This window comes from Dama dama, chromosome 11, assembly GCF_033118175.1.
Source record: "Dama dama isolate Ldn47 chromosome 11, ASM3311817v1, whole genome shotgun sequence".
Classification (NCBI taxonomy): domain Eukaryota; kingdom Metazoa; phylum Chordata; class Mammalia; order Artiodactyla; family Cervidae; genus Dama; species Dama dama.
The window spans coordinates 92,298,859-92,311,180 of record NC_083691.1 but is presented as its reverse complement, the minus strand read 5'-3'; the positions used below and the strand labels follow the sequence as shown (position 1 = coordinate 92,311,180).

General features: G+C 49.4%; 1 protein-coding gene across 6 annotated transcripts in view; it reads right to left on the bottom strand.

Moving 5' to 3' along the window:
• Positions 1–555: 555 nt before the first annotated feature.
• Positions 556–12,322, bottom strand: part of TET3 (tet methylcytosine dioxygenase 3) — a 111,783-nt gene continuing 100,016 nt past the window's right edge. For all 6 annotated transcript variants that reach the window (XM_061155751.1, XM_061155748.1, XM_061155753.1 and 3 more), the window contains 2 exons: positions 8,054–8,390; positions 556–7,504 (listed from right to left, as the gene is read on the bottom strand). In XM_061155751.1, the coding sequence (XP_061011734.1) occupies positions 5,706–7,504; positions 8,054–8,390 (2,136 nt within the window). In that variant the 3' untranslated portion in view covers positions 556–5,705. The remainder of the gene's footprint in view (positions 7,505–8,053; positions 8,391–12,322) is intronic.

Here is a 12,322-nt window from a genome sequence, read left to right as displayed (position 1 = left end):
TATCTACAGTTTAATAATACACATCCTATTGCCTTGAGACATTGCAAAAATCTACCATTCATCCATCAACCCCAGATAAACTTCATTTCAAGTAGCCACAGTTACAAAGTCAAGACGGAATATTCAAGTATGGTTGTTAAGTTCACCTCCATTGGAAGCCAAGTAACCAAACAGGAATTCAAAGAGAGAAGAAATAAAACACATCAAAAAGCTACAGGGGTTCTAGATTAAGTCTAATGCATTAATATGCCACAATATGACCTGCCCTTGTTTCTTTAATTAGAATAGATGAAAAAGAAATTACATCACTCCTGTTTTTCTCCTCCTTTTTTCCCCTCAAAAGAAAAAAAAAAAAGTACTGGAACCAAGAAAATTTGGATATTCAAATGAGCCAAATAGAATTTTTAAAATCCTCATGTGATAAATGATGAGTTATCCCTGAATGACAGGTAGTCAAAGTGAGAAAAGAGAGCAAACGATACCACTACAAAAAGCATCCCTGATATCAGAAGAGAAGCAAACGGGGAAGTCGGCCGATTCTCACCGATTCTTAGGCAAAAGCGACGGTAGACCTTGCATTTCTGTGCTGCAATCTCTGCTCAGGGAAGAAGCCTATTGCTTTTCTCTTGTTGGCAGCTCTGCGGAAGGAAGGGCTGGGAGTGCCAAGACGGGGCCTCGCCCGTGGGAAAACTCTCCCTGTGCGTGTGAGTGCGTGCGGGACTGTATAACCTATGCTGGGGGTATGCACCTCAAAAAATATTCAGGTTGGTCCAGGGTATGTTGAAGTCGGCCATGTACTACAGCAGATGCAGCTGGTTAATAAAAATAGGTTGTGAGGGAGTCATTTCAAATGACAGCAACAATGACTGAAAAAGCTCAATGAGATGGGCATAGGAAATTCACATTTTATTCAAAAGCAAAACTTAAAAGGAAACAAAAGTCAACCACAGTCCTTCCTTTAAGCATTCTGCCATTTTAACTGAAGAATGAAAAATAAAATGACCCCAGATTCTTCAAGGTCAAGTAGGTCATCAAATGGACAACCCGTACATATCAGAGCCTCCTGGAATCTACTTTACCAAAGTTGTCATGATGTCCTGTTTTTGAGGTATTTAAAAAAAATTATTGTGACAGTGGATGACACAAAATGGAGCTTCCTGTTGAATTTTTAAAATATCAACTTTTGTGGACCCAAGAAGAAATTTAGAATAGCACCAACTAAAAACAGCCTCAGTGGCACCAAGCGAGCAAAGCTCCTTCCTTTAGTTTGAACACGAGGGGATACCAATGAGAGGCAGAAGCAATGCTGGATGCTGGGGCAAAGGCTGTGAGGAGCAAAGGAATGAGCCCCCTGCCCACCACGGTCCTGGCCAGTGCTGGGGAGGGGAGGAGGCCCATCCGCCCACCCTGGCCTGCAGAGCACCTTTGGAACACTCTCAGAGACATCTAGTCAGCACCCTGGACAGCAGGAGAAAACGTCTGTCGGCTATGAGAATGCCTGCGTTAGAAGACGCAGGGGTACCTGACTCCCCTTCCTCCAAAAAAAAAAAAAAAACCCCAAACCTCTTCATGCTTCCTTTCTTGATAGACCCAAGAGGACACATGTGAAACCAGCGTGCCCGCCACCTCCAAGCCAGGCAGGCCCACTCCCCGCCCCAGTAAGAGGGCTAGCTGCCTTCAAGACTTGCCTTTCTGTCTGGCCAGCAAGGGAGGAATAAAACAAAACAGAAAAACTGCTCAGAGCAGGTTCTAGCACGTAAACAGAAGTCTAAGGAGACAGCACCAAAAGGGGGCAGGGGAAGAAGCCAAGAGACTGGAGCCCACCTTGTTTTTGGTTGGTTGTGGTTTCAGAACCTTGATAGCACCTCAGCAGGACAGGATCAGGGACAGTCACATTAAAACACCATAGCACCATTTTATTTAGACTATTTCAATTCATAAAAATGCTTCCTAGTCCATAAAACACACTTCAGTAACAAAAGGAAAGAGATTGGTTGAGGCACGTCGGGGCTATCATTTTAATTTCCGCAGCACTGCCCTGGTGTGAGGTCTGGCGGTGGTCAACTTCATGAAGCCTGGCTGGGTTCTCTTAATGGAATCAGGTTACCATCTACTCACTGTCACCCATCCTCGCATACCCACTGCTGTCGGGCACAAAGCAATTAAGATCTGCTCCTTCCTTCCTTGCTTCAGCACTTTTAAATCCCTTGCTCTGCAAACTACTGTTTCCAAAAGAGGCTGGTGAGAGGACCAAGAGGGGCGGGTAGGATCTCTTTCCCTGCGCACCTGTCATCTCAGTGAGACGGCGAGGCAGTACCCACGAAGCCAAAGTGGGAAACCCAGGCCCTGCCAGAAAACACACCAAACAACAACGAAAACAAGAAACCTCAAAAGCCATGAAACACTTCAGTCAACATTTCTGATGGTTAGATAACGGTTTCTTGAGCTAGCACCAGTTATTTTGTGAGAACCTGCCGCAAAGCGATTTTTTTTATTTTAAAAACTTCTTAGCACAGAACTTTGCAAGCACTTTCCTTGCATGCAAAAAAGGCAGGGAAAACAAAAGAAGAACCAACTGTCTGCACTGCACGTGGATGGCATCTGTGGACAGGGCACACCGGGGGAGATGACTCTGGGACTCCATCATTTCTGTTGCTAGACTATTATTCCTAAAACTTGGTCATGCTGTTAGGTTCTTTAGTTGCAATGGCTTTATTTTTCTTCTCATGATAAAAATGTCTGTTAATCATCTTTAGGACTTAAAAAATGATAGTGCCAGTAAAAAATAAAAATTCGATTTTTCTCTTTAAGAAACCTTCAGCAGCAAGGGGGAGGGGATAGAGAGCTGTGCATAGTTACTTTTTAAACATACGTCTAAAGCATGCTAATTTAATGACTGAGATTTGAGGTAGGTTATACATGTAGTGTGTAAAAATCAGCATGGGCTTGAGCATGGCAACAGCACCACCTAATCTCTGAAACACCGTTCTGGAGGGCATGGGGACATCCAATGGAGACTGCCTCTTGACTCACTTCTCAGCAGCCTATTTGCTAATCTAGAATTTATGAACCAAAGGCTGTTTGGGTTGGGGGGGGGGGCGGGGACAGACATCACATGCTTTTAGATTGTATTGGTTTCTCCTTTCATCTAATGGCTTTGCTACCAAAGGGTGATGAGGGGAAGAGTCTATTGAACACACATCAAGGAGATTCATACATGCCAAGTATCAGAATCACCTGGGTTACACGCGGGACCTTCCAAACCAACAGCCAACCTGGGGCTTTCCCGGGTCATACAGACGGTCACATTCTCCAAATGTTTTGTAAAATATTGTATTTCTTGTTCAAGATAATTTAAAATGAAGTTTTCAAGGCACCCCCGCATCTACCTAAGCACGGAGTCAAATGAGACCTGCATAAAAGTACTGATGCGTTAAGCAAAATAGCATTTAAAGGACCCAACTTTTCCTCAAAACTAGAAAATCAGCATGCTCATTAAAGACTCTGCTTCCTTTAGCTTGTCAAACTGAAGGTCAGAGGTTTTCCTATAAATCTGAGTTCTGAATAATTCGAAATCCTGATAAGCTCTTGGGTATTTATTTCAAAAGCAATAATATTTCATTTTTGTCCTGTAAAATAAATGCAACTTTACAGAATATGGTAAAAGTGAAGGCTAGACAAAGCACGTTAAATATTCAGCTACTATTTACAATTTCTCCCACAATTACATGTTAAAACATACTTTTTTCAAGTTGCTGTTTAAATCTAGGCAAAAGTGCTTAAAAATTTTTTTTCACTATTTACAATTAAAACCAGACCACATAAATGCTCAGGACATCTCAAGCGAGTCTCCGCCAGTGCTGCTGGAACAGTTACAGTAAACACCCAGCGGGTCGATTCTCAGCTCTTACACAAGGCACCTGGAAGCTCAGGAACTTGCCTTTAGCATCGTCATCTGATTGTTAAACTCATATGAAGACCCACATCTGAATAAAACTGCTCAATAAATATCTGATGTTTATCTCAGGGTTTGGCTGTCAATCACTGTGTGGCCATATTCCCCTCTGTGTCCTTATGAAGCCTCTCACGCACCACATACATCCACATGGGTAGCTGGACATCATTTCTGCTAATACCACAGGAAAAACACACACTCCAAGAAGTCTGACGTGCTGTCGACGAATGTTGCTTCCTACCTGTCAGGCCCAACCTCTCTCAACAGATGTCAAAAAAAATTAAGCACCACATTCTCATTTCAAAGAACTGAACGAATGCACCAGAATTTTAGAATGGGCATGTTCAAGTGGGTGGAGAGGGGAGGAAGAAAGGAAAGGAGAAAATGACCAAATAGAGAAATGGCACCAATTAGGGAGGAAAATCATAGCTACCTGCTGAAAATGTTTGACTCTTGCATTTAAAAATTGTTAAGTGTAGGCCCACTCCTCAAATGGTAGCATGGAGGGGTGGGCTCAGGTGTGAGGCATGCACCATTGTCCAATGTGAGATCCAGGGATAAGGAGATGCGTTACAGCTGTCTCACTGCTGTGCGGAGTCCCGCCGGCGGCCTGCCCGATCAAGGAGGCCCAGCAGAGCACTACAGCACCAGGCTCGGCTTTTCACAGCTTGGGTTCGACTTCTTGTTCTTAAAGATACAGTAGCCCTTTTCGGTATCAGCATCGACTTTGGAGGCATTTTTTTTTTTTTTTAAACCTGCCACTAAGACAAATTCCTTCAGCCAGTATTCATTGGCTAGTCAGCTTGGTGGGAAAAGGCTCCTGAGAACCTCTCGATTCCAGCTCCGTCCGGAGGTGCTGCCGAGGGGACCACGGTACCACGTGACTTGATAGCTAACGGACAGAGAGGATTCAGTGTGGAGACTAGCAAGCTTGAAGCTATCTACTTCCAACCTGGTTTCGGGGGAGATCTATGCCAGCATCTCGCGTGCCTGGCCTGGGGTGCGCCTGCCCCCCCATACCCGACTCCAAGCCGGTGACTGGAAAAGGGACCCCAGGGGTTTTTCTACAGATTCTCCCATCCTGCTGAAGAGGACAGAAGCTGTCCTGAGGGCTCCCTCCCCTGAAGGGAAGGCGTGTCTGTCAGGGGGATGCAGTGGGTGGCTACGACCTGCACTTGGCTCATGAGGGGCCGATGGCTGAGAGAACCTCGTCATCTCCCAAGAGGGCCAGGCTCACCGGGCCCAGCACACCTGGGCAGGAATGAGTGCTTCTGGCCTTTCCTGCCGATCCTTTACCATTACAATTGTCACTTAAAAAAAAATCCAATAAATACACATTTTAAATGGAATTTAAAACTACTCCTTTGTGAAAGGACACTATAAACTTTGTTTCCATTATTGTGATATACAAGGATAGAGTTTTAAAAACGAGAGAAAATAAAAGCCCCCCCAAACAAGGGAGGGGAAAAACCAATGTGGAGATATAAATATTAAGATCACGAAAAAAATCACCCGACAGCCGTAGTTTCTTCTTCAAAGTGCTGGGGAAGTGGGGGTGGGGGGGGGGGGAAGGGAGGGGCGGGTCAGTTCTGAGGTTTGGACCATAAATACATATATATGCGTATCTATATATGTATATATAGATAAAAAGACTTCTGCACCCCCAACCCGCCCCCAGGTGTGAGGGCGAAAGCACCACAGAGGCAGCTCGGGCCGGGCCCGACGCTGAGGTACGCTGGCTCCCTGGCACCTAGATCCAGCGGCTGTAGGGGCCGGTGACCTTCGTGTAGGCATAGGAGGACACGGTGACCGCCGAGTCCGTGGGCACGGCCAGCGCCTGCCGGGTGGGGACCATCCCCTTCTTCTCCTTATGCTGGGACTCGGGGACCACGGCGCCCCCCCACTTGCGCTTCTTCCCATAGAGCTTGGCCTCCTGATGGCCCAGGCCCAGCCGGGCGGCCTCCTCCTGTCGTGCCCGCGCCCTCTCTGCCAGCTGCTTCATCTTGGCCTCCCAGAGCGCCAGCCCGTGGTTGGGCTGGTTGAGGTTCTTGTGCTGGTAGAAGACCAGCGAGATGCGGGTGGGGTGGCAGCGGTTGGGCTTCTTGAGGGGTGTGGTGGCGTGCAGCTCCCGCCGGGCACACTCGATGAGGATGGAGCCGTGAGCGGGGGCCACGGCCACGCCGCCGATGTTTTCGTCCAGGAAGTTGTGTTCGCTGTCCGACCACAGCTCCTCCTCCTCCTCCGCTCCACCGGTGCCGCCCCCGCTGCCCTTCTCCTCCTTCACCGGCCCCTTGTTAGGGGGCCCCTCTGCTGTCCCCTCCTCCAGGCTGAAGGGATCCCACAGCTTCTCCTCGGACTTCAGGGCCCCAAACAGCTTCTCACTGGGGCCCAGGGGCATGCCGAAGGACTGCCAGGCTTTGTCCAGCTGGCTCGCCCCCGGGGTTGGAATCCTCCCCTCCTCCCCTTTCAAGGGGCTCCACAGCTTGTCTTGGAATCCAGGCCCACCTTTCAGGGCGGAGCTGAAATCCCCTACCCCTACCCCCCAGGGCTTCTCAGTCAGGCCGGGCCCAGCCAAGGCCGAGGCGTTGCTTCCAAACTTGCAGGGGCTCCACGGCTTGCCTCGCAGCCGTCCTCCAGGCTGGGGGGCCGGCTGCTGTCCCTCGCCAGGAAACAACCCCCACTGATGCTGGCCATCAGAGAAGTGGGAAGGGGTCAGGCAGGCACCCCCAAAAGAACCGAGCTTATCAGGGATAACGGTGGGGCTCTCCACAGGAGGGAACACACCCCAGCTGCCACCCACGCTGTTAGTCCTTTTGGGGGACATGCTTGGGCCTCCTGAGTACTGCCCCCATAGATGACTGGGGCCCCCGTTCTGAGATGCCTCAGGCAAAGGTGTTTTGCCCATCTTGCCAGGCTCTCTGGATACAGATTCAGTGTGGACCAGTGGATCTACTGGCTCTTGCTTGATGGATCTGTTGTAGCAATTGGAGCTCTGTGCAAAAGGAGAGGGGTCCCTGGACACTGGGTGGATCTGGGGGGCCTTCGGAAGCAGATACTCCTTGGGGACTGGATAAGCAGGCTGCTGGTGGTGAGAAGCGGGGTGGTGGGTGTCTGTGGGAACAGCCTGACCAGGCAGCTCGGCAAACTCAGCACCACCGTAGGCTGGGCTCAGGCTGTTGTGCAGAGCGTGGAGGTCTGGCTTCTTCTCGAAACTGCTGCTGCCGCCACCGTGCCCCCAGGCACCGGCACCCAGGAACTGAGAGGGGAAGACCGGGTTACTGGCTGGAAAGCCGTAGTAGCTGAACGATGGAAGCGCGTACTTGGAGTGGAAGCCGTTGACGGAGGCCAGGCCGGGCTGTGCATAGTAGGAGTGGTAGGAGTACACGCTGTTCACGCTGTAGGGGTCGGAGGGCCGGCAGCTGCCCAGCACCGAGTAGCTCTCCACCACCGTGTTGCCGCCGTACTTGAAGGAGCTGAAGGGGTTCTGCGGCTCCACCTTGAGGGAGGGTTTCAGGCTTTGCTGGGACAATCCAGCCTTCAGAGAAAGGCCTGAGGAAGACAGGAGGTGAGACAGAGAAGGAGCACAGAGAGCCACCGCCACAGAAGCTCCCTCTTCTCCTGAGAGGATTCCTCAGCCAGGCACGCAAGACGCGGGAGGCTGGGCTTGCTCCCGGCGCCGCTCAGCTTGGCCTGGCTCCGAGGAAGCCCTGGGAGAGCGGCCGGCAGAGCCCTCAGCCCCCCAACCCAAGCAGACCCCCACCTGTCCTCACTGAAGCGCCCCCGTGCCAGCTGCGGCAGGGACCAGGGCGGCCCCACACCGAAGACCCCGCTGCCCCGCTGGAAGGGGAGCGGGCGAACTGGGGGACGCCCAGCTGCCCACCGGGAAGACGGGGGACCTCCGTGCACTTGGCTCCCAGGTGCCTCCCATCGGGTCTAGTGTCCTCTGTCGCTAACTGACAAAACTGACAGTTCAGATGGCTGAGAGATTCCAGTACTCTTCTGTCTGGAATTCTATCTCAAGGCAGGAAGAGGGGTGGTAAGGGCCCCCCGACCTGATGGCGCCGTGCCTCCCCTGCTGGGCGCTCTCTCCCCACACACCTGGGTCAGTGGTGATGCCAGCCAGCTCCAGGGCCTCCTGCTTGATCTTCTCAGGAGTGCTCAGCTTCTCCTTCTGAACCTTCTTCTTCTCGGCTGCTGCCTTCCTGGCTTCAAGCTGCCGCTGGCGGCAGGACTTGGCAGGCTCAGGCAGGCGCCGGACCTCGCGGGGGAAGGCGGTGAGCACCTGGATGGCCCCGCTGCCCACCTTGGCGTTCTGGTTCTCCTCACTGCCGAACTCGTCCGTGCTGGCCATCTTGTACAGGGGGAGCACGTGCAGCTGCTCGTCCTCGGGGATCTTGCCCACGCAGCGATTGTCTTCCTTGGTCAGGGTGCAGACCTGCCTCAAGCAGAGACAGGGGTTGGGGGAGCCCGGCACTGGGAGGGAGGGGCTGAGCATCCCGCGTACAGACAGTCCCAACCCCAGCCATCCGTTAGCACTTCTCAGAGCATCTAAAAAGCACGCTTGTCTTGGTTTATACAGGAACGGGGTCACCAACATTTAGAGTTTGCTTGACAGTTTTCAACACACATCCATTCACTTTGCCTAACCAGGCTGAGGCGGGATGAGATGACTGGCTCTGGGTCAAACAGCCAGAAAGGGGCCAGGTCAGGACAGGGAGATGTGCTCTGCCCCCGACTGTCATCACTGCCAGGACATGTTATTATGCAGACCTTGGACCTTCCACCATCATCCTCCTTGCCCTCAACACTCATCTCCTTTTGTTCTTAAAACTGAAAACTGTACATGTTGGTGGTAGAAAATTTATAGCAATACAAAGAACATGAATTTTATCTCCATAATCCCACCAACTAGAAATAACCCGTATATATACTTGGTCATAGACATGCTCACTTTTTAATAATTAAATAGGATCATTTATACTATGTATGTGCTGTGTGCTTAGTCACTCAGTTGTGTCCAACTCTTTGCGACCCCATGGACGGTAGCCCACCAGGTTCCTCTGTCCATGGGGATTCTCCAGGCAAGAATACTGGGGTGGGTTACCATGCCCTCCTCCAGGGGATCTTCCCAAGCCAGGGTCGAACCCAGGTCTCCTGCATTGCAGGTGGATTCTTTACTGACTGAGCCACCAGGGAAGCCCATATTATGGATACAGTTTTAGAATAACTTTTTCTTACACAATATATTTTCTTCCATGTTAGATATTCTTCCCCAATATGATTTAAGAGCCACACTATATTATTCCACTATATCAATGTGTTAACCTATTTAACTAATCCCTCATGACTATTTAAACCTGTTTCTCATTCTTTCCTATGGTAAGTAATACTTTTATTCTTTCACTGAATTTTCTAAGATACTTAATTCCCTAGGATAAACACTATGAGGAAGAGCTGCCACATACTGCCAAACTGTGCTCCAAAACAATTTGGCATCAGTTCTTCACTCACACTGGCAGAATTTTCAATTTTCCTATACTTTTGTTGACATTTTTGCCATTCATTCAAAACTTTTCACTTGTTATCAAAACGTATCTCGCCATTGGAATACGCTTCTCTGATTACTAAGGCATCTGATTTTTTTTTTTTCATTTACTCTTTTTACTCTTGTATTGACTATATTTTATTTTCTGAATTCTTGATGTTCTAACATCTGGGGCCTTGATCTTGAAGGGACTGACTTTCCCTAAGACTGCATGCTCAGTCGCTTCAGTCACGTCCAACTCTTTGCGACGCTATGGACGTAGCCCGCCAGGCTCCTCTGTCCATTGGATTCTCCAGGCAAGAATGCTGGTGATGGTTGCCATGCCCTCCTCCAGGGGATCTTCCCAACCCAGGAATTCAGCCTGAGTCTCTTATGTCTCCTGCACTGGCAGGTGGGTTCTTTACCACTAGTGCCACCTGGGAAGCCTAGCTAATTCCTATAGGCAGCAAATGACCCCCTGCCAATGCAACTTTGATACATAAACCAACCTACCCCACCCCAACCATCTCCTTTATCAAACTCTCACACACCAAATACTCTCCCTGCCTTAAATCGACCCAAAGAGACCACCTCTAAAGCCCAGAGCCTGAAGAAACTATTCAAACTATCCACCCTAAACTTACTCAGTTTATTTATCCTGCCTTGCCCATTCCGTTTTATGAAATCCGCAATAAAGCTGTGGGCCATTCTCTTCCCTCTCTGCCTCCTGACCAACCCTACTGTTGCCCAGTAAGCTGCCAAATTAGCACTCCAAGGCTATAAGTGTCCTTATCCTGGGGCCACTGCACAAAGTTGTGCTGAGGACACCCTCCTGTGGTTTACGGAAAGGAGTCTGAAAGTACTGTCCGTCCATAGGGGACTGGTTAGTAAATGGTGACAGAGCCACAGACACAGCCTTAGAACACGCTGAAGTAAACTGATATCCACCGACCCAGAAAGCTATCCACCACATGCTCCTGAGTTAAGAGAAGCAAGGTCACGGAACAGCACATACACATGTGTAAAATGTATACAGCTGTGCACACACACATACATTCAGGTATCTGAATGGATGGCCATCACAATGCTAACACAGGTTATCTAGGAGACTTCAGGCAATTTAAATTTATACTTTCTCATGTTATTAAATTTTTTTTTTTACAATAAATAATTGTTCAGATAGGAAAAAACCCATTCTTCATTTTGGAAAAAAATTATTTTTCACTTCATTCTGGAAGCTCTGGGATCCAAATAACCTGACTGTGCTCTTATCTCCCAAAGGTCTGTCCTGCTCCTTTCCTAATCCTGAAGGGCCCACTCCTTCTCTGTATTTCAGCTAGAAAATCCTCACAGTGCAGTGTAGACAGAAGCCTGCCTCATCGTGCTTTTTGGTGTTGAACATGGGAAAGGAGGACCAGATGGAGAAATGAAATCCTAGGGTTGGGTCACTCATCCCATGGGGACAGAAGCTACACTGACTCCAGGAGTTCCTTTTTAGTTGAACATGCCAGTGCCCTTGCCTCTTCCACAGCCCCCTGGGCACCCTGTCTCCTAGGACCTAAGTGAAAAGCAGAGAAGAGAGCCACATCACTCCTTCTAGGTGCCCCCACCCAAGCCCAAACCTCCTCCCTTCTCCATCTTGTACTCACTCATGGCCCTAAATATGAACTAAGTGCTCTCCAGTCTCAACTTCATTTCTCCAGACTCTCCTTTCCCCCAGCCTACTCTACATCTCCACCTGGACATCTAGCAGGCATCTCAAAACAGAATTTTCTTAATTTTTAAAAAAACTTTTTAATTTTATATTGGAGTACAGCCAATTAACTATGTTGTGATAGTTTCAGATGGACAGCAAAAGGACTCAGCCATACATATACACGTATCCATTCTCCCCCAAGCTCCCTTCCCATCCAGGCTGCCATAACATTGAGTAAAGTTTCCTCTCCTATATGGTAGGTCCTTGTTAGTTATCCATTTTAAATACAGCAGTGTGTACCTGTCCACCCCAAACTCCCTAACTATTCCTTTCTCCCATCCTTACGCCCCAGCAACCATAAGTTTGTTTTCTAAGTCTGTGAGTCTGTGTCTGTCAAAACAGAATTCTTGATTTTCACCCCAAACTGGTCTTCTCCTGATATTCTACATCTCAGTAAATAACACTAACACTTGCCTAGTTGCTCAAGCAATTCACACATCCCAAGTCCAGGCCATGAGCAAATACCCTCAGCTATGCCTTCAAAATCATCCCAAACCTGTCCAATTACTCCCCACCCCCACCTCACTCCTGCCCAAGCTCTGTCACCTCTGGACAACTGTCCCAGCCTCTACCTGGCCTGCTTGCTCTGGTTCTTCCCCACCCACCCCTACTGCAACATATTTTATTCTCCATCTGCAGGAGCAAGAGAGTGCTTCTGACTTTAAAAGTGAGATCTTAGCATTCCCAGCTGAAAAGCCCTCCAGGGCTTCCCATCACACTTAGAGCACAACCCAGAGCCCTCCCAGCCTCCCATGCACCCCGCGACCCCACCCCTGCCTGCCCCTCTAATCTCATTCCCCTGAGCCTTCGCCTGTGTTGGTCCTGGAGCTCCCCACCCCCACCCCCATGCATTCAGTCCCTTACCTCCGCATCTCTGCTTAGGTGCCCCTTCTCAGACAAGGCTCCCTCCACGTCATCTAAAGTAGCATCTGTGGTCATCTCATCCCTTGCCCTACCGTATCTTCTCCTCACAGCCTTCATTGCCACTGGACATTATATCACATACTTGGGCAGCACTCTGTCCATTTTATCCCCCGGCATCTAGAGCAGTATCTGGGGCACACTAAACATTTGCCCAGTGAATGAA